The sequence below is a fragment of the Protomyctophum bolini genome, assembly GCF_963924005.1.
Source record: "Protomyctophum bolini genome assembly, chromosome: 10".
Lineage (NCBI taxonomy): Eukaryota > Metazoa > Chordata > Actinopteri > Myctophiformes > Myctophidae > Protomyctophum > Protomyctophum bolini.
The window spans coordinates 27,616,530-27,640,165 of NC_137871.1; the positions used below are offsets into that span (position 1 = coordinate 27,616,530).

A 23,636-nucleotide genomic window follows, 5' to 3' on the forward strand; every position below is an offset into this window, starting at 1 on the left:
GCACAGGTATTAATTTCCATAACATTCGTAATGTCTTAACAAAAAAAGAATAGAACAGTGAATTCAAGGTCACCTTCAAAACGCACATCCAAACAGCAGAAATTGAAAAATTAAGAGTGGACACACACAAAAATGGCATGTTTCTTGAAGCTACATTTATAGTAGTGTGTGTTCTCATAACTGACCAACACACGTCACCCAGTCTGGTTATTCCTCCTTGATGAGGTTCTTCTTGGCTTTGTCTAACCTGTCCAAAACGTCACTGTAGAGACCGGACATCTGTAGAGGGACGACATCAACCCAGACAGGTCATACTACTGGTCATAGATGGTACATGATACTACCGATGGTTCATACATTATTCAAACCATACCAGTCCAACTGCAGATGGACAGACTTTAAAGGGGTAGTGGTAGTTCACCTTAATAATTACTTATTTTCTACACACCCCATGAAGCCTTGAATTCACTTAGTTTATATCTTCTTTTCTTTTTGTAATCATATGTACTATTTATGTACTGTGTTTCATGCCTACTGCAGTACTGTTGCTATGCTGACTGAATGGCCCTCAGGATCAGTCTATTCCACACTAAAGCAAGAAAAAACCTCATGTCTACAGCTAAGCCGTTTTGTATTTCAAAATAGGGCATCTGATCTGTGTGTGCTGAGGCCCTCTCGCATATTTACCTATCTATCTAGACTAGGGATGAGTCACTCACACTGCCACGCTTCACTGCCACCACTGCCTGCCTGCCACCGCACCTCTCCCAGCCCACTTCGTTCACCCCTTCCCGCCCACTCCACCTGCTATCCATGGTGGTCTTTACCTGTGTCTGGTAGCTCTCCTGCAGGGAGCCAAGGTGGCGGAGGAAGCTCATGCCGAGGCCACACCACTTCTCGGCCTCGGGGTACTGGGCCAAGCTGTACAGCAGGATGCCAGTGTTCCAGGCTCGAGTCAGCAACCACAGGATCTCCAGCTCCGGGAAGCCCTGGGGCTACAGGAACCAACAACCAGAGATCAGGAGTCAAGAGAAGCACTGAGGAGAAGAACTCCCCCTGAGCCGTGAGTGTGTGTGTGTGTGTGTGTGTGTGTGTGTGTGTGTGTGTGTGTGTGTGTGTGTGTGTGTGTGTGTGTGTGTGTGTGTGTGTGTGTGTGTGAGAGCGTGTGAGCGTGTGTGTGTGTGTGTGTGTGTGTGTGTGTGTGTGTGTGTGTGTGTGTGTGTGTGTGTGTGTCATGCTGCAGAAACCAATCATTTTCACATGGCTCTCCTAACTGAATTAACCTCAATTGAATTAATTCCATGGTCTGATTGACTGAGCACTGGGCAAAATTAAATTCACCTGTAAGTTCTGTAGGCCTATACAGAACTTACAACTTTTGGATCAGACCTTGTGTTAATAGTTTTTAGCTCTCCACTGTAAATTGGTCTTTATTCAAGCTTGGGGTGGGTGGGTCTTTAAAGCATCAGCCACAAACAATCTAGGCTACTTACTTTACAGCATGTTAGTCTTTGATAATTTCGCTTTGATGTAATGCATTCTAAGCAACCAACAGCTTGATATGAATAATGGAAATATGAATTGGCCATAAAGTACTGTAAAGGTCCTTGCACACTGCCGCATTCTTTGGATTTTTAGCAGCGTTTTTTCCGGCAGTTTTCCGAAAGACGCGTCCAGTCTGCAAGGACCTTAATGCCTTGATAGTCTGATAGCTAGGAATGAAATTAAGGAAGGATCAGCAGTTTGCGATCACTTTATAAATGCCGTGAGTGTACTACAAAAGTGTACTACAAAACCTACACTCGAATTTGGGGCAGATTTTAGACTCAATTGATAAATGAGGGCCATAATTCCCAAATCTTTAAATATTAAAAATAATTGAAAACATAGCTGCAGGTTAAAAAAAAAAAGCTATGTGTGAAGAACAGCAGGCAGGCAAATAGTGACCCGTGGCATTATGTCACAGGTGAGTGGGGGACAGGGCGAACATGCAGGCAGTGAACGGTTGGTGTTGGACTCACTGCAGCGGAGATGATGGACAGAGCCTCCTCGTAGTAGCCCCACACCTCGTCCAGCCCGCGGGCCTCCACCTCGGACACGCCGCTGGGCAGGGACAGCTGGATCAGGCTGTGGATGCACTGGCTGCAATGGAAACAACACACACCACCCAGTGAAACATAGCCCACTGCAGCTTCTCTACGTTCTAGTCCAACATACCCACTGAAACATAGACCACTACCGCTTCTCTACGTTATAGTCCCACATACCCACTGAAACATAGACCACTACCGCTTCTCTACGTTATAGTCCCACTGAAACATAGACCACTACCGCTTCTCTACGTTATAGTCCCACTGAAACATAGACCACTACCGCTTCTCTACGTTATAGTCCCACTGAAACATAGACCACTACCGCTTCTCTACGTTATAGTCCCACTGAAACATAGACCACTACCGCTTCTCTACGTTATAGTCCCACTGAAACATAGACCACTACCACTTCTCTACGTTATAGTCCCAGTGAAACATAGACCACTACCGCTTCTCTACGTTATAGTCCCAGTGAAACATAGACCACTACCACTTCTCTACGTTATAGTCCCACTGAAACATAGACCACTACCGCTTCTCTACGTTATAGTCCCACTGAAACATAGACCACTACCACTTCTCTACGTTATAGTCCCACTGAAACATAGACCACTACCGCTTCTCTACGTTATAGTCCCACTGAAGCATAGACCACTACCGCTTCTCTACGTTATAGTCCCACTGAAACATAGACCACTACCACTTCTCTACGTTATAGTCCCACTGAAACATAGACCACTACCGCTTCTCTACGTTATAGTCCCACTGAAACATAGACCACTACCGCTTCTCTACGTTATAGTCCCACTGAAACATAGACCACTACCACTTCTCTACGTTATAGTCCCACTGAAACATAGACCACTACCGCTTCTCTACGTTATAGTCCCAGTGAAACATAGACCACTACCACTTCTCTACGTTATAGTCCCACTGAAACATAGACCACTACCGCTTCTCTACGTTATAGTCCCACTGAAACATAGACCACTACCGCTTCTCTACGTTATAGTCCCAGTGAAACATAGACCACTACCGCTTCTCTACGTTATAGTCCCACTGAAACATAGACCACTACCGCTTCTCTACGTTATAGTCCCACTGAAACATAGACCACTACCACTTCTCTACGTTATAGTCCCAGTGAAACATAGACCACTACCGCTTCTCTACGTTATAGTCCCACTGAAACATAGACCACTACCACTTCTCTACGTTATAGTCCCACTGAAACATAGACCACTACCACTTCTCTACGTTATAGTCCCAAATACCCACTGAAACATAGACCACTACCGCTTCTCTACGTTATAGTCCCAGTGAAACATAGACCACTACCGCTTCTCTACGTTATAGTCCCACTGAAACATAGACCACTACCGCTTCTCTACGTTATAGTCCCACTGAAACATAGACCACTACCGCTTCTCTACGTTATAGTCCCACTGAAACATAGACCACTACCGCTTCTCTACGTTATAGTCCCAGTGAAACATAGACCACTACCGCTTCTCTACGTTATAGTCCCAGTGAAACATAGACCACTACCACTTCTCTACGTTATAGTCCCACATACCCACTGAAACATAGACCACTACCACTTCTCTACGTTATAGTCCCACTGAAACATAGACCACTACCACTTCTCTACGTTATAGTCCCACTGAAACATAGACCACTACCGCTTCTCTACGTTATAGTCCCAGTGAAACATAGACCACTACCACTTCTCTACGTTATAGTCCCAGTGAAACATAGACCACTACCGCTTCTCTACGTTATAGTCCCACTGAAACATAGACCACTACCACTTCTCTACGTTATAGTCCCAGTGAAACATAGACCACTACCGCTTCTCTACGTTATAGTCCCAGTGAAACATAGACCACTACCACTTCTCTACGTTATAGTCCCACTGAAACATAGACCACTACCGCTTCTCTACGTTATAGTCCCACTGAAACATAGACCACTACCGCTTCTCTACGTTATAGTCCCACTGAAACATAGACCACTACCGCTTCTCTACGTTATAGTCCCAGTGAAACATAGACCACTACCGCTTCTCTACGTTATAGTCCCAGTGAAACATAGACCACTACCACTTCTCTACGTTATAGTCCCACTGAAGCATAGACCACTACCGCTTCTCTACGTTATAGTCCCAGTGAAACATAGACCACTACCGCTTCTCTACGTTATAGTCCCAGTGAAACATAGACCACTACCACTTCTCTACGTTATAGTCCCAGTGAAACATAGACCACTACCGCTTCTCTACGTTATAGTCCCAGTGAAACATAGACCACTACCGCTTCTCTACGTTATAGTCCCAGTGAAACATAGACCACTACCACTTCTCTACGTTATAGTCCCACTGAAACATAGACCACTACCGCTTCTCTACGTTATAGTCCCAGTGAAACATAGACCACTACCACTTCTCTACGTTATAGTCCCAGTGAAACATAGACCACTACCGCTTCTCTACGTTATAGTCCCAGTGAAACATAGACCACTACCGCTTCTCTACGTTATAGTCCCACTGAAACATAGACCACTACCGCTTCTCTACGTTATAGTCCCGGTGAAACATAGACCACTACCGCTTCTCTACGTTATAGTCCCAGTGAAACATAGACCACTACCGCTTCTCTACGTTATAGTCCCAGTGAAACATAGACCACTACCGCTTCTCTACGTTATAGTCCCACTGAAACATAGACCACTACCACTTCTCTACGTTATAGTCCCACTGAAACATAGACCACTACCGCTTCTCTACGTTATAGTCCCAGTGAAACATAGACCACTACCGCTTCTCTACGTTATAGTCCCACTGAAACATAGACCACTACCGCTTCTCTACGTTATAGTCCCACTGAAACATAGACCACTACCGCTTCTCTACGTTATAGTCCCACTGAAACATAGACCACTACCACTTCTCTACGTTATAGTCCCACTGAAACATAGACCACTACCGCTTCTCTACGTTATAGTCCCACTGAAACATAGACCACTACCGCTTCTCTACGTTATAGTCCCACTGAAACATAGACCACTACCGCTTCTCTACGTTATAGTCCCACTGAAACATAGACCACTACCACTTCTCTACGTTATAGTCCCACTGAAACATAGACCACTACCGCTTCTCTACGTTATAGTCCCACTGAAACATAGACCACTACCGCTTCTCTACGTTATAGTCCCAGTGAAACATAGACCACTACCGCTTCTCTACGTTATAGTCCCAGTGAAACATAGACCACTACCGCTTCTCTACGTTATAGTCCCACTGAAACATAGACCACTACCGCTTCTCTACGTTATAGTCCCACTGAAACATAGACCACTACCGCTTCTCTACGTTATAGTCCCACTGAAACATAGACCACTACCACTTCTCTACGTTATAGTCCCACATACCCACTGAAACATAGACCACTACCACTTCTCTACGTTATAGTCCCACGTACCAATGGACCAACATACGTGGCCGTTTTTTTTTAGGGGAAAAGATTACAAATATCTAAAATGTTTGGGGTTCGTGGGTAATAATACGTATACATTTGGGAGTCCTTGTCATGAAAAGGTTTGAGAAGCCCTGGTTCAAAGTACTGATGTACCTGAGGTGGGCCTGGTCAGCCTGGGGTTGTTTCTTGTGCAGAGACACAGCGATCCTCAAGGCTTTCTTACACAGCTGGGGGAAGTGGGCAGGAGGTTCCATGGCTAGGGCTACACAAGCAAATAAATAACACACACATATAAATATAGCACCTGATGAAGCACACAGCGAAACACGTCTTGCTAATAAATAAGTTGATGATGCAGTAAATTGTCCGTCTTTGTTCCCTGGAGTGTGCAGTCCCTTCCCTGGAAGGTTTATCTCTCTTTTTGAAACACAAAGTAGCAGATGCACAAGCTCGAAACACGACGCAAACCGATGAGTGTTGAGCTTGTAGATCTGCTACTGTTGCCTGTTTTGTAATTTGAATCCATGGACATACCGGTATGAGGTTTCCACCAGACAGAGATGATATATATAGTGACTTAGTGTGATAGGCTAAGCAAATAATGTGTTCCTTTACCTGCAATAGTTTCTAACACCTTGCTTTCAACCGTTTCAAGCTCCAGGACAGATTCCAACACTGTCTCAACCTTGGGATCGTTCAGTTTTGCACGAGCCTCGAACTCGTATAAGAACAGCAAGGTGTCTGTTGGGTCCTTGGAGAAGTTCCCTGTAAGTAGATGTCATCTATGATGTTAATACTTTATTGTTCATTCGCATTGACAATCTGTTTTGCATCAGGTGCTCCAACGATTAGAAATAAGATAAACTCCCATGACAAGCATAAACAACTACATTATTATTATCCTAAAAAATATATATAAATGAATAGGAACCATATAATAATAATAATATTTTCAATGTTTTTAACACTGCACATTTAACATAACTTATATACTGAAGTGTATTTGCTAGAGAGGGAGGTGTGGTGGTGATACCTGAAGCTTTCAGAGTCTTCCAGACCTCCCAACAGAGTTGAATGTGTTCCAGGGCCTGTGTTAGTAGCTGCTCACTCTGTAGGATGGAGAGAGAGAGAGAGAGAGAGAGAGAGAGAGAGAGAGAGAGAGAGAGGCACAACCACCATACTGTGTTCATCATTGCCATCTAGTGGCCATTAGCTCCAACAACTACAACAGCAGCAGCAGCAGCATCATTAACTTGGTTTATCACACCTGTGATCCCACTCACAGCCCCTTCACACCCTCCTCCTGTTATTGTGTGGTGGGAGAGCCTCCATTCCCGGTGTTTTGAGGTTTAGGTATCATTTCTGATGTTAGGCTTACGGTTAGACCATAGTGTTTGTGAGGTTAGGGTTAGGTGTAGGCATAGAGTTTGTGAGTTTAGGGTTATGGTAGACTTTAGGCATAGTTTTTGTGAAGTAAAATGTATGCGCAACCTGGGCGACACCAAGGAGTCCCATTGTGTGGGAGAGAGACTGAGTGACACACCTGAGCAGAGTGGGGAGACTTTCTGGAGAGCTCCAGAGAGGCCGCGGCAGCCATGAGCAGACAGGTCTTCTGGCCCATGAGCAATGCACGGTCGGGAGGACACCGCTGAGACAGCTGGGAGTTCATAAAGACCATAAATGGACCATAAATAAAGGTAAGATACACACATGCATAAATACATACACCTGATGTGCATGCATGCGTGACATGTTACACAGAGAATGTGTGCATGTACAGTACTGTGTATGTACATTACACATGCATGCAGTGAGTTAGTGTTAGTGTTAAAGAAATGCACAAATCCCACACGTCTTAGCTTAGACGTCTCTTTATCTTTATCTAAGGCGCTGTTTAAATCCCTGTTGAGGTTTTATTGATCTCTACAGCAATGGAGATCAATTTGCCTGACAAAGATAATAAAGGGTCTTGCCTGGTAAGACAGCACAAAGAAGTCTCTCATTTTGTCAGGACTGCTCTCGCATTGTAGAGCAGAGTTCCAAGCTGACACACACACAAACAAATGAACTGGTGAAATGGTGAATTAATTAACTCATGAACAAATGACGGCATTGAATGACTTTGGAAAGAAATGAGTAGCTCAGGCAGCATCCAATGCCAGAGTGACATCAGTGACAGATACAAAGGAATGAGTCAACCTCCATGTACCAATTTTCCTGAACCAGTTGGCCTCCTCTGCGCGCTGCTCAATAGTCATGCAAGGGCTCGGGCTGCACTGAGCCATTTTCTGTAGAGCTGCATTGACAGTAAACAACATGCACTGCAGTGAAAACACCCAGGAGAAAAACTAAAAGTTGACATGCAATAGTATGCTATTCTCAACTCCAGTACTTGAGTATAGATACTCCTGGTAAAATATTACTCGACTACAAGTATTATATTCTAGTAAAGTACAGATACTCAAATACAGTGCTCTTCGCTCACCCATTTTCAGGTATGACTGCAGATCGTCCAGATAAGCATTACTACAGTATATGAAGGAGAAATGTGATTTAGTCAGTGTATTCCTTCCCACAACGCAGCACAGATGCATTGTGAGCTTGCAGATCTGATATGTTTGGCTAATGATCACCCAGAATAGGGATGCGAGTGTTCAAGTTGTTAATGTAAAGGTTTAAAAAAAAAAATAACATCACACAAATATTTGGCTTGTTTCCATTGGGGTCCTCGCTCGTGTACTCAATTCATGGAAGAACATTAATGACAGACAAATATACACTATACTATGCAAAAACATCATTTAAACGAGTTAGTCTTTGGCCCTAGCTCACCTCTTCTCGGCACTTCCTTTTTCAATGGTGGAGAGCACGAGTCTCACCAAACACCTGCGAATAAAAAGGATGAATGAAGAGTGTGACCTCCTTTTCTTTCACCTACTAACTGTACAGTACAGAGAAGAGAGACCCACTTTCACTGGGGAAACCATGGAATATGTAGGTCAGTGGACCAGAGAGGAAACCTCCAAACCTGTCTATTGATAGATAGTCTGTCAGGGTTCCCACTGAGTGTTGATTTTAAATCTATCAGGGAGTTACAGGGGGTCCTCAATTAAATTATAGTTGGGAACCAAATGGACCCTTATGGGTCTGAAACTCTGAGAGTGTACATACTATGGGTATACCAATTTCCCTGTACATTTGTACACTCTCAGAGTTAAATTAACTTTGATTTTGCAATATACTGTGGGGTCCCAGAGATAGAAATGGAGGACGGTTGCCTAATTCAGGACAAACTGGGGGTCCTTGAAATGAAAATGGCTGAAAATTGCTAGAGCTGTAAAAATCTTCTCTTATGGGGGTCCCTGGCTTATATTTTCAAATGGGGGTCCGCAGGCTAATGAGTGTCAATTTGGGGGTCCTTGACACGATAATGTGTAATACCAATAATGAATGTAAAAAATCGATTACATATTGGTGCTCTTTAAATTTTGGTGGTGCTCCTTCATTCTGAATTTGGTAGCACCAGTGCTACCAAGCAGAGCCCTGACATGGTTAGGTTATTTCACGTAATGCTCAATATATGTCCAGGAATGTAATCACTGTTCGTCGACTACCTTTTTCCACTGACAAAAACTAAATAAAAATGAAAACTAAGCTATGATGACTAAAACTATTACTAAATATACTGACAATTTCGTCAACAAACAAAACTAGACAAAAATGTTAGGGAGGCAGAGTGGAGAAGAGATCCAGTAGAACGAAAAGACAAGTTATTTTATGCTTGTAGATATGCTATTTTCAGCACGCAATCAAGTGTAAAATCAGCTTTTACGACGCACGCTATCAAGGCCCACCAAAATACATTTTAGTCGACTAAATCAGCTGTAGCTTTAGTCCACTGAAATCCTATGATATTTAGTGGAAGTGGAAGTTTATTCAAAAGACTAAAACTAAATCAAAATGTTCTGTCAAAATGCTGCATGGGACAACACAGGCAGATGTTCCTGTTGTTACAGACCTGAGGGCCGTCAGGACCTGAGCGTCATCCCTGGAGTTTTGACTCAAAACCTCCAGAGCTTTCATGGCCGTGTCCTCCTGTCCATTCTAGCAGATGGGAGGGAAACCAAACCATGCATCATCATCATCCTCCATCACCACCACCACCACAGCACTGTTGATTTCCTCGACTAAAACTAAGATGAAAAATGTTCGTCGACTACCTTTTTCCACTGACAAAAACTAAATTGAAACTAAATGAAAACTAAGCAATTGTCTTGTAATGTTCATTGTTGTTTCTTTGTATATTTGTATTGTCATTTGTGTGGAAAAAGGAAAATAAATACCTTGTTAAAAAATAATAAATAAACTAAGCTACGATGACTAAAACTAGGACTAAATATATTGTCAATTTCGTCAACAAATAAAAACTAGATTAAAATGTTAGGAAGGGACTTGGACAAAGATCCAGTATAAGTTAGTTAGCACTTGGTTGCATGCTGAAAATAGCAGATCTACAAGCTCACAACGCGTTGCAAGCTTGTAGATTGGCTAGTTTCAGCAAGTGTAAAATCAGTCATTACGACGGCATCAAGGCCCGCCAAAATACATTTTAGTTTACTAAATCAACTGTAGATTTAGTCGACTAAAATCGTATGATATTTAGTCGCCTGAAACTAGACTAACACTAAAACATTCCCGGTGACTAAAATGTGACTAAAACTAAATGAAAACTATTCAAGAGATTAAAACTAAAATCAAAATGTGCTGCCAAAAACAACACTGCACCACAGGTAAGCACAGCGCGGTCACAGCTATGAATCATGACGTGACATTTTCCAGATTTTCCACAAATTGTACCTTTCCGTTTTTACAATTGCAGTCATATCCCGAAATGTCACATCCTTATTGTAATAAGAGGACGGCGAGGGGTACGGCTACAGCTACATAATAATCTTTCCGTCATAATGTCAAGAGAATTCTATTCTAGGCAACAACCAAAAAAAAGAAATTCTACCTCTAAAGCAATCTGTGTAGCCAGGCTGAGCAGATTGGAGGCTGCGTTCTCAGACACCAGCAGTTTGTCCTCACTGGATACAGGATTCTTGAACAGAAGCCCCATGGCTGTCACTGCCTCTGCAGCTGGTGGTGCAAACAAAAACCCAATCTCATCAAACTAAAGTGCTGAGATTCTAGCTATTGTGGGACTAAGCTAATTTGCATAATGCGGTACATTTATTAATAATTGACAAGCATAGCTGTGATTCTGTACCTTTCTCTGAATTGTTCTCTTGCACTGCAATCTTGTAAATACTGAACTGGGTGAAAATGCTGTTGGGATCACATCTCTCTGCCTCCTTGATCGCTTCTTTGGCCTGACAATCACAAGTACACATGCTGTACATGCAACGTGCCTATTTGTATATGTCGGTACACATACCACAAAATGTATATTCCTACAAACTGGGATCAGGACCATGCTGCTGTTTTCATAGTTCAACAAATGAATTAATAAAGGCAAAATATTTAATTCCTATGAAGGCGGATTTAATTTTGCTGATGCTGATGCTCGTCATGCTGCACTCCCAGCGAACATGAGAGCAGGGAGGGAATGATCAACTACCCAACCACCCGAGGAGCTGAAGTGAAACATAGCCAACATGAGGATGATGCTGGGTGATGTTTGGGTTAGGGTTAGGAACATAGCCAACATGAGGATGATGCTGGGAGATGTTTGGGTTAGGGTTAGGAACATAGCCAACATGAGGATGATGCTGGGTGATGTTTGGGTTAGGGTTAGGAACATAGCCAACATGAGGATGATGCTGGGTGATGTTTGGGTTAGGGTTAGGAACATAGCCAACATGAGGATGATGCTGGGAGATGTTTGGGTTAGGGTTAGGAACATAGCCAACATGAGGATGATGCTGGGAGATGTTTGGGTTAGGGTTAGGAACATAGCCAACATGAGGATGATGCTGGGAGATGTTTGGGTCAGGGTTAGGAACATAGCCAACATGAGGATGATGCTGGGAGATGTTTGGGTCAGGGTTAGGAACATAGCCAACATGTGGATGATGCTGGGTGATGTTTGGGTTAGGGTTAGGAACATAGCCAACATGTGGATGACGCTGGGTGATGTTTGGGTGATGTTTGGGAGGAAGAGCAATGCCCAGATGGGGCAACGGTGGCAGCAAATAGCATGAGTGTGAGCTTACAGTAGCATCTAAATAAACTGCTCTAATACTGTCATCAAACACATCTCCTGACTCAGTGCGGAGGTGTTTACTCGAGCAGTCTGATGAACTTTCTCATCGACGTGCTTTATTATTACTCTTTCTAAGATTTCATGTAATTTCCCATACTTTTCTGCTTTTCTTCTACCTGAAAGTAGAGTTCTCAAATTCTGCCGAACCCGACCAGACGTTTTCGGGCTCGGCCGAAAATGTATGCTATAGTAGGGCCGGGCCGAGCCTCTGGTTCCATGAAAAAATAAGAAAATTAAAAATATATATATTGTTTTTGGGGAGGGGGGATTTTGGCCTAATATTATGCCAAATAATAGTCGGGCCGAGCCATGGGCCGTCTCAGTTAGGGCCGGGCCTTAGTTTTCACTCCCGTTGAGAACCCGTTGTTTGGTTAAACCATAAGTGAGACTTCAGCGCGGCTCACCTTTTCCACTTGCTGCAGGTGCAGGAGGCAGGAGGCTCTATTCCTCTGCAGCTTGGCCAGATTTGGATCCATCTGACCCGCCTTGTAGAAACTCATTGAGTAGTTGTACCACTGCAGGGCCTCTGAGTAGTTCTTAGCCTGGGAAGGCAGAGAGAGAGAAGAGAGAGACGTTATGTAACTAACACACACACACACACACACACACACACACACACACACACACACACTAGAATAGAACCAGCGGTGTTAAAATAATAGTCAAATGAAAGGGACTGAGCGTTCTGTCTACCTCAAAGTGATGGGAGGCTTTGTCCCACAGCAGGAGGTGCAGCCTCGTCAGGGCCTCAGGAGTCAGCTGTTTGCCAGTGTAGTGGCCTGAGCATGGAAACAGTGGTAACCAGAGCAGCGCATAGTCGCGTACGGATGCATTACACAGCCCTCAACTGTGGCAGCTCAATGCTGCCTGAAACACACACTCGTACCCGTTTTCTTGGTTACCGAAGCCCCAAAGGAAGTATAGAGTGTCGACAAGTGTTAAAAGACTAATGAATGCCAATTACAATGCAGGATTAATGCCATCATAAGAATAATACTAATGTAATGACTCTTGCTTGTATTGACGTAGCAATTAGTGTTGTAATGTCCTTTTTTTACGGGAAAGCATCTGTGTCATGTTAGATTTAACCCATATATACCGGTGTATATTTATAGCACATTGGTTGGCTAATCAAAAATAGCAGATACTGTATACAAGCTCATGAGTCACTTCATGAGCTATGAGCTTGTAGATCTGCTATTTGTTTTTAAAAATCGTGACTAAAGTGTGAAACGAGGTACCGGTGATGACGTCCTCTATCTTCTGCTTGCCCAGCAGCTCTTTGCCTCTCTGCAGCAGCAGCTCAATGTGCAGAACCAGGGCCGTGGCCAGCCCAGGGGCAGAGTCAAAGTGTTGAGACACACGTCTCAGATAGTCAAATGCCAGCGTGTCTCTGTGGAAATATCAACAATATTATTGTTGTTATTCTTGACGGAATCTTTACAATGGTTGAGGGAGGCATGTTCATATGAGGTGTGTGTGAGTGTGTGCGTGCGTGCGTGCGTGCAGTAGTGAAATTAAAGTAGAATTTAAGGCGGTGTTTCTACCTGTCTTCAGACAGGAGCAGTTTGACGGTGCTCAGACACACTTCTAGAGGGACGTCAGCATCCAGCATCTCAGAAACTCCTGAAAGTAAATCGTCTTTAATTATCTGCTTTGCCACATTCATGTGTGTGTGTGTGTGTGTGTGTGTGTGTGTGTGTGTGTGTGTGTGTGTGTGTGTGTGTGTGTGTGTGTGTGTGTGTGTGTGTGTGTGTGTGTGTGTGTGTGTGTGTGTGTGTGTGTGTGTGTGTGTGTGTGTGTGTGTGTGTGTGTGTGCGCGCGTCTGAATAGCTTGGTGCGTATAATTGCTAACCTGCTCTGATGTGATCATCTGTGGCTCCACACCTCAGCAGGATTCTGACCCTCAGGTACAGCCCAGAAGGATTCATACACTCCTGTCAAATTGCAGTGTGTAACCAAGGACATATATTGTAGTGTGATTTAATTGCTATCTGTACACACACAATGAGCACCCAGGAAAATGACTGCTTGGTGTCCCACCTTATTAGCCAGGCTCACGGCATTGAGAGCTTTCTCCTGAAACCGCTGGCAGTCCCACTCGAAATAGACCGTTGCTAGGAGTCTCAAGACCTTGGCCTCACATACGTGAAAGCAGTCATGGTTAGGAGACATTATGCAATGTATTCAGCTTCACGCTAGATGTAGTTTCGCCATTTCCAATACTAAAGTGTGTGTCCTTCTCTTACTTGAACTTCAGCACCAGCAGAGTATCTCTTGTACATTTTCCCAATGTCATAGCTTTGGCTGATAAAAGAAAGCATTTTGTCTAAGAACTTAACATGCAAGGCCATTATACTGTCCATTCATTTTCCATGAAAGTCAAACATTGCAACCTATATACCTCAACCAAAATGAGCTCTCCTCAAACTTTTGCAAGTTGTACAGGTCTATGCCGAAGTTGTAGCACATGAGAGAGAGGTAGCCGGTCTATAAAATACAGAAGAAAAGAAGGGGAAAACTGTTCATCAAGTATTGCAAAAAAAAAAGAAAACTTCATAATAACAAAGAACAGAAATCAGTTAATGTTTTGACCTCTTTGGGAAGCCGCTGCAACATGTCTTTACAGCGCTGCATACAGGCCACCGCCTCCTGCTGCTTCCCCTGACTTATGGCCTGCAAAGAGAGAAACTTTCAGCTACTTGCACAACAACATCAATCAGCACACTTCTATGTTAAACGGCTTCATCCTTTTGTCATTATTTAATTCACAACTCAATTTATAGCTCTCACACGTCGTCACGCTGCCTGCACATCTGTGAAAATATCACCGCGGAGCTGCCAGATATCTCAAGAACAAAATGTTCACGTTGTTTGTAGGTGTTTCATGTGCAATGCGCCACACATCCGCCGGAGCTCACCGATTCTGCCTGGTAGGAGAGGACTCTGAGCAGATCCTTCTCCACGTCGCCTTTGGACATGTTGGTGTCGGCTCCTCCGTTGCCTCTGGATATCAGCCGGCTGTATAGCGTTTCCAGGTTCTGGGGGATCGTTTCATGTGTGCTTTATATACTACTTTATATACCGGGGTTGGGCTCTGTAATTGGTCCACTATTTTTTCTCTGTAACCTGATAGGTGGGCATCAAGGAATGTTACAAAAATACATAATAATAATAATTTTGGAAAATGTTTTAAGCAAAGTAAAAGTATACATGAATAGCACATGCATAAACATTCGACAATTGAGGTCTAATATTTCTAAAATTCCAAAAAATTGCTACAAAACCTGCATATCCAGTTATTTTGGGGGCATAAACAAGAAGTTCAAAGATAAAATGAAGTCTTCTAATGATGGGCCGTTCACATCATGTAAACTTCACATTACTTAAGACATTTTGGACAAAAAAGCCACTTTTACATCGACGTGCCCAGATAACCCTAGTGCCCATGCACCTATCGTGTATCCTTTTTTCCTCTTTGCCGAAAATAGCATTCATATTTACCTTGACAGCCAGACTCAGGAAGTTGTCGGCTATCAGGGGCTTCTTACAGTCTAGCCAGGTTCTTCCTGTCTTGCTGGCCATCTGCGCAGATTGGACAAAGTCACACATTGCAATTAATTATTCAGACATGGGTTTTATCCAATCATTGGCATCCATACCCATAGTTACTTGAGTAAAAGTATCAATAGCCTACCAGATTGTAGAAATACCCTGTGTTAAAAATATGTGCGGTATTCAAAATGTACTTGGAATAGAATTACACCGGTACTGGCATAAAAAAATACTTCATTATGCAGAATCTCCCATTTCACAAGTTTTCAAAATGTATAAAAGTGGTTAATGTATATTTTGTATTTATCATCAAAATCTACAAAATAACTAGAAACTAAGGTTTTCAAAATAATTGCAGTGGAGTAGAAGTAAAAGTATTGAACATTTTAAAGTAAAGAATAACTCAAAACTGTCACCACTTTCCACCACTGGGGTCAAATGTATCAGGTGGACACACATACCAAGATCTGCTTGCGGATACCGCCCTCTGTTGGATTCTCCGGCTCACAGCAGTGCAGCAAACTACATGCCACATGACGCACTGACAAGAGATGGAACAATGACAAAGACAGACTCTAAACACAAGAACCCTGACCACCTATACTATGCATGTACTGCTACTGCTGTGTACATACATAGTATCAACATTTGAAGTAATACAGCTTGAGTGTTATGCATATTCCTGCATGTGAGAACACCGGTAAAATAAACATACCTTGGGCTTTCTGGTTTTCACTTATGAATGCGCCCACACGCTTCGTCACAGCCCAGTTCCAAAGCTGGATGGCACACTCCTCAAGCTGCAATATACAGTGTATATATATATATATATATATATAGCCACAGTAACACACTAATACTACACACAGTAACTCACATACAAAACTATGTGAGCTTTTCTTTCATACCCGGACTAACCCAAATATTCACACCTGGGACCTGGACCTGGGTTGTTAAGAAATAGCAGATGTACAAGCTTTTTCATGCTTTTTCATGCCAAGGACCCCCAAATTGACATTTATTATCCCACGCCCCCCCCCCCCCCCCCCCCCCATTAGAGAAGAATTGTATGGCAGTGATTTTCAACCATTTTCATTTCAAGGGACCCCAGGTTTGACCTGAATTAGGCTACGGTCCCCCATTTAATGGCATTTCTATCTCTGGGACCCCCAATTTATATTGTAAAATCAAAGTTAATTTAACTCTGGGAGTGTACAAATGGAACCAAATCATGGACCCATTTGTACACTCTCAGAGTTACAGACCCATAAGGGACCCCACTTTGGGAACCACTGGGTGAGAGTAGACTGGTACCTGTGGATCCAATGGCTTTGGAAAGTCGTCAATGCCAGAGATTTCTGAGAACAGCTTCCCTATCACCTCATCATGGCACATCTGCTGATCCTGGAGCAGGGTTTTTGTGAGGCCTGGGTATGATAAAAAAAAACAAAGTTTCTATTTACTGCAACTAATTGACCATTATGTCAGTGGTTTGTGTCGCCCTCTTCTGGTTCTCTTTCCGCAAGTTGTCAACATTATTGATAGTTGCTGTATTTAGTAGCCTAATATAACAGTACTGATTGTTATATTTACCTTTTTTATTGTATTTATTTTCTTTGGCCCACAATGCTGCTATCAGCAGCTGTATTGTACGGCACCGTTTCTTAAACCAGTGGTTCCCAAAGTGGGAACCACTGGGGTCCCTGAGGGAGTTCCAGGGGGTCCCCAGCTATAGTTTGGAACAAAATGGACCCTTATGGGTCCATGTTAAATTAACATTGATTTTACAATCTAAATTGGGGGTCCCAGAGATAGAAACGCCATTAAATGGGGGTCCGTGGACTAATGCATGTTAAACTGGGGGTCCTTGAAATTAAATGGGTTGAGAATCACTGCTAGAGCCGTAAAAATCTTCTCTTATGGGGGTCCCTGGCATATCTTTTATAATGGGCGTCCACGGGATACTTGGGGGTCAATTTGGGGGTCCTTGACTTGGTCGGGACACGTTTAGGTCGCAGACCTTTTTTTTTATGGGTCCCGGGCAAATGTCTAATTTCTCATCTGGGCCTTGAACTAAAAAGCTTGGGAACCAACATATGTGACAATACAGTCCCTTGAACCTTGAACAATTCATACCTAGTACCGGTAGCTATATCTGTTCACATTGACTGACTTCGTACTGACTTCATGATTTTAACGACCATGAAATGTGTCTGGGGGTGGGGGGAGGCCAGCGCTTACAGTCCCTCAAGGAGACGTTCTCAAAGAAAGCTTTTTGTCCAGAGTTTACATGAACATTGTCCAAATCAGTGTGTAATCCACTCTGTGGACAGAAATCGCAATAACAGTCAGAGCAGGTAGACTATAAATAGCAATTATATAATGTAAATCTTTCGCTACGTCTTATCTATATCAGGGGTCATCAATAGTCTTCTTTTTTTTACGACCCAGTTACTGAAGGTCAGTCTCCAGGTTTTCTATGTATGACACTGACACTATATATTTATGGCACATTATAGGAGTCCACAAGAAGGACAGTAACGTTTTATTTTCAAGGACCCCCATCTGAAAGTGTATGGGTCCATTTGTAGACACTCAAGAGTTACAGACCTCAGACCTGTAAATGGTCATTTAGGGCAGTGGTTCCCAAAGTGGGGTCCGGGGACCCCCAGGGGTCCTTGAGGGGGGTCCCCAGCTAAATGATAGATTTGGAACCAAATGGAGCCTAGAGCGTAGGCTACAAATGGAACTTTTGGGGCTTCTAAAACGATAACAAAATACTGGTGAGTAGGCTTCTTGTGCTCATCTGAGGACGACTGTAGAGAGAGAGACATCACCAGCCATGCCCATGGACAAAGATAATGCTATTTTCTGACCTACAGTCAGTTGAAACTATGGGTAGGCTACTTTTTTTTTTTTTTTTTTATCAAATGTTTTTTTATTAAAGACAAAAAATCACAATAAGATACGTTAACATCATGAATGACTAAAGAAAACAAGAAACAAAAAACACAAAAACAAACAATCCCACCCACCCCTCCCCCCGAGACCAAAGATGCCAAAAAATGTCAGTACTCTTACTACTGTGCAAATGGGAACAAAAAATAAATAAATGAATGAAAATAATAACAATAATAATAATGATTAAATCATGCCCGTAACCAAATCTGCAATACCAGACCAAATCTCGATGTTTTCCTCTTTTGCACCATGCAATCTTGCTGTAGACATTTCTAGATAAATGATATCTAGAAAGGTCAAAGCCCATTGGCGAAATGACAATGTATGAGGCGGTTTCCAGCGCGAAGCAACCATCTTCTTTGCGGCTGTTACGCCAGCAAATAAGACACGAATACGGGTATTATTTAATAGCAACTGGGATACATCATTTAATAAGAATAGAGATGGGGGTAGGCTACTTTTAAACTATTATACGGTAAGACAAATGGACAATACATACATAGTATATATTTATATAGGCTATATAGACATTCATTATTAAAGATTAAGTCTAGTGTGCAGCCACTCAAAGCACATTGGCTAGCTAGCTGTCACGTTTTAAGCTAGGCTATACCTCAGCTGGTCGGAAAAGTTGGCTACGAATTACACAATGTTAATATTATGCAAATAAAAGCAATGTAACAAGAAGGTCTAACACCTTTTACATTACAGGTTGAATCTGTCACTGATTGAGAAACAATTTTCACAACATTTTCACCGAGAAGTAAGAACTACATACATTTCACATTTGAGACGAAGTTCTCCATGTTTCGTATTGTTTTAAAGTGAAGGAAGTCACGCAGCTGTTGATTGACGCACAGCTTTCAGAGACGCTCGTGCCGATGATTCATTGATGTTGGCCATAGATTGGCGCGCAGAATGAAGGGAGAAGCCTCGCGATATGTTACAGCGGACTGGACAGGACCGGACCGGACCGGACAGGACACCATTATTGCCAAGTCTGCTTATTATAAGCATAGGCTAGTACATATACAAAGATTATTCTAAATCAGTATAGTTCTCACACACTATTACATTTCAAGTTGTTTGTGTGTGTGTGTGTGTGTGTGTGTGTGTGTGTGTGTGTGTGTGTGTAAACTTTTAGGACCCCCATAAGACTCATAGTTACAGGCATGTAAGGGTCCCTTTGGAAAGCCCTCGAGCAACCCTGAGGGCTGAGGGTCCCCCGACCCCACTTTGAGAACCACTTCCTTGAACCATGTGGGTGGAGAAACGCAGAGCTTCAGGGTGAGTCCTAAACAATTGGTTGTTGGAGCCAAAATGCTTTTTATTTATCCTTACTAAATGAGGACGTATGTCAGTCAGTCAGTCGGAGTGTTGCGTGCAGTTGTCATGGAAACCCTTATCAGTATAGGTGATGGCACTCAGGTGCTGACAGGGAAAGACAACACAGTTTTTCGACCGTGCGTGGTCGGTGGTTCAGTTTGTAAGTTTACACAGTTATTTAAGTTTTGAGTGCTGCTGCAAGAAAGTGGATGTTGTTAATAAATGGATTGACATATCCAAAAGAGATTCAAATTCAACGACTGGACATTGAATTAATCATGCACGCGTCCGACTAAAGTCAAACCCAGTTGCCCTGCTGTTTAGCCTAGACTAGAGGTAAAGGCTTTACATCTGTATTTAACTTAAGTTCATGTTGAACACAGTTGAATATCTAGACCTCCAGTCCACACAGCATTTAAAATCGACTTTCACTTTTGTATACAACCATTGCCTTATTGTCATGCATTGTGGTGCATGCTTTTGGTTATAGACAGGGCTGTTACAAATTTATTTTCTATATATTTAAGAAGTCGAAAAAGCCCTTCTAGCAAATCAGTGGTTTCATTCTTTGCATGAAGGTTCATGGTGCACGCAGTCAGTAAGTTCCCATTCCATTTTTTATAGGATCTTGTGTGCAAGGGGGACATTTTGGCGTGGCACTGGAGGTTCATCCTCTCTAGCGAGCATGAAGGTGCACAGAAAGTTCAGTGGCAATCCAGCCAGGAGTTTTTGAGAAATCTTGTTTTTGGAAAAAAGTGTTGGATGGACTGAACCAAAATTCCAGTCCCCATAGCCCTGTCGCTAGCGGGCCTTTTTTGAATGTGGTCAATCAGGGAGTGTATTTTGTGCCAGGGACTTGCACACATAGACATCAAAGGGGGCTTCAGCCCCTGCCCTTTTACCCGTCTGTAAAACAACTGCCCTTTACAGATCATGAATGCAGCATTTACTATGGTGAAACTGCCCTTTCCATGCCATGCCGGAAGGCAGCCTTCAGGAGAATTGCTTTTTTCCCGAAATCTCCTGAACTTGAACGCAGCATTTTGCGTTGAACAAATTTGTTTAGAAATCCATGTCGTATGTTGTGAGCTTGTAGATCTGCTATTTTCGCTATTATTTTCGCCCTCTTACAGGATTTTAGCCACTGCCCCTCTTACAATCTTTGCAAGTCCCCGAACTTAAAAAAATACATTAGCACTATTTAATACATGGACACCCACATTGGCAGAAAATAGGACCCCATACAACATTTATGTTGTTAAATAAATAATATTCCACATTGTCACTTTGTTCAATAATTGTTTTGAAAATGGCAAGCTTTAGAACGTGTCGCATTGTGAGCTGTGAGATCTGCTATTTTCAAATAGCTGTGGTAGCATTTTTCCTAGGTTTTGGGCATTTTTTTCATAAACCTGGCTGCTTGTTTCTTTTGGAAAATCTGGCAACACAGTTCTAGGCATGTCATGTGCTGTGAAAATACTAATAGTAGATCTACAAGACACATTCACAGTTGTGATGCGTTGTGAGCTTGTCGGCGATAAGATTTGGTGTAACGGGAGCGGGCCAAATAAGTAAAGACCCATAGGGAGACCCCAGTCAACATGGGGTTTAATCGGTTACTTATGGACGATTCAGAATTTCGGGTATCGCGTACGGTATCATAGGTTGACAGCGATTCCTGAATCCTGACAGCGAGTCCCGGGTTCAACTGCCGGGCCTGGTGGACCTTCGCTGCTGTTTCCTCACTCTCTACTGTAAACTATCAATGAAAACAAGAAAAGCCTGAAAACGTTTAACTAAAGAAAGAAAGACAAAAATAAAGGCAGAAAGAAATGCTGTAGCTGTCAAAATTCTGTATGGTGGAAATGGAAATGCTTCTTCATGGACCAACAACTGTAATGATTGTCGTTCTTCCAGAGCCTCGGTATGACAAAGGCTTTGAAAGTGAAGTATTGCTCATACTCAACATTCACTAGAATCATTATTTATTTTGTTCACCAGGGTGAGGGTAGACAGGGTAAGGAGCAGCACTCCCCCTTTCTCTCCTGAACAAAGTCTTTGTGTGTGTGTGTGTGTGTGTGTGTGTGTGTGTGTGTGTGTGTGTGTGTGTGTGTGTGTGTGTGTGTGTGTGTGTGTGTGTGTGTGTGTGCTGTGTAGAAGTGGTCTGTCCCCCATATTGTGTTTTGAACTCCAGATTCTAAAATAACGTGTCTTAAAAATCCGCCCCTCTCAGTTTGCTGCTTCCAGCAATTGTTCCGACAGGAGACTTATCTGCTGCCCTCTTGGCCCATTGGGAATGTGTCTTTCTATGAAGGCTTATCATACACCAAAAGGGCAGTCATAATAAGTAGGTGAAATTCAAACTTTTCCCCCCCGTTGTGTGCAGGCTATACTGCAACCTCAAGACGAGACTGAGGTTGTGTCAATTTATACTAACCAAAAAATGTGTCAAAAACAATTGGCACCAATTCAACTCTTGCCACAAAACCAGTTGTTCCAGAGTTCCTTCACCAAATCCACATAGTATACTGTTGAATTGCATTGCACATTGATGGTTACATGCTACACAATCTATTCCATATAGACGCCATTTATATTAAATGAAACCCTGAACCCATGGGGGGTATGTTTCACCTATTCTTACTCAAATAAACTGTTATTTGGGTGCATTGTATTATTATTGTTTAACACATATTAACCAGTAGTTTCAAATTACCATTTTGAATCTATTCTAACCAGAGAATTTAAGAATAACATGTCGGAACCATTTTCCATCTTGACAGACCATACAATTAAATTATCTTGTTTTGCATTTCTCCCTCATGTGTTGCTCTTTGCTGTGACAGAGAAATGTAGACAGGCCTCCCACAATAAATTGCCTGTAATTGTAAAACTCTTACACATTTAGCTGAATCTCATGTCCCGTGAACTGTAAAAATGATCTGAAAATCACAGAAAAACAGCAAGACCTCTCCAATACAAGCATTCTCATGCTGTCATGTCCATTATTTAGCTGTTTTTCCTCATTTCAGGGAAGAAGTGGCTGCCTGGATTCACCTATCCGTTGTAAAGTAGACACAAGGGAAGTGGTTCTCAAAGTGGGGTCTGGGGACCTCCAGGGGTCCTTCAGAGAGTTCTAGGGGATCCCCAGCTAAATGATAGTTAAAGGAACCATATGAGTCTGTCATATGAGTCTGCACAAATGGACCCCAGCGGGTCCATTTGGTTCCTTCTACAATATAAAGTGGGGTCCTTGAAATTAAAATGGATGATAATCACTGCTAGAGCCGTAAAAATCTTCTCTTATATGAGGTCCCTGGCATATGTTTTCAAATGAGGGCTGGGGTTCTAATAAGTGTCAATTTGACATGAAAACATTTGAGAACCATGCACCGACATACTGCGGCACACATCACCAAAATGGTGCCTCTTGACACCAATGGAAAAGTAGGGGCAGGATGGTCAAAGTCATCAGTCGTGTGTTGTAATGTTGTAAATTTATTGAACAATTTACTGTCTGCAGCACATCCACGCACCATGGGGGCACCGCTGGAAGACAAAGAAGATTATTTACTCTGATATAAAAAGCTGCGTATATCCTGTTTCTGAAGATGGAAATAAACCCAGCAAATATTTATTCTAAACACTTGTACAGAAATATACTGTCCTGCCGAATGTTATCTAATCACAATGCGTGTGTGGACAACTGGACATTGTCTCCTTGTAGATTCAACAACATTCCTAAGATTAACTGCTGTGACACCTTTAGCCTATAGTAATTGGTTGATTTTATCAAGAGCAATGTTAAACACAACGCTCTGTGGGGAAATCAATATCAAAGCTTTAGTTTTCTATAATGTATCTGCAAGATTCTGCATGTGGCAATAATATACTAGTAGGCCTACTAAGTTTTACTGACCACAGGTGAGAGCAAAGTATGTGATATTTATATTGATT

At 42.6% G+C, this 23,636-nt stretch overlaps 1 protein-coding gene across 1 annotated transcript; it reads right to left on the bottom strand.

The window, feature by feature from the left end:
* Positions 1–207: 207 nt before the first annotated feature.
* On the bottom strand, positions 208–16,787 carry tex11 (testis expressed 11; the record flags this gene model as incomplete). Its single annotated transcript, XM_080773441.1, has 27 exons — positions 208–279; positions 828–995; positions 2,022–2,142; positions 5,726–5,834; positions 6,188–6,337; positions 6,606–6,681; positions 7,116–7,229; positions 7,546–7,616; positions 7,782–7,843; positions 8,405–8,458; positions 9,591–9,676; positions 10,587–10,711; positions 10,842–10,944; positions 12,242–12,379; positions 12,531–12,616; positions 13,079–13,230; positions 13,385–13,463; positions 13,693–13,774; positions 13,881–13,976; positions 14,087–14,144; positions 14,242–14,327; positions 14,433–14,513; positions 14,759–14,878; positions 15,342–15,422; positions 15,854–15,933; positions 16,108–16,192; positions 16,707–16,787. The coding sequence occupies 27 exons, from the start codon at positions 16,785–16,787 to the stop codon at positions 208–210; spliced, it is 2,616 nt and encodes an 871-aa protein (XP_080629567.1).
* Positions 16,788–23,636: the final 6,849 nt, after the last annotated feature.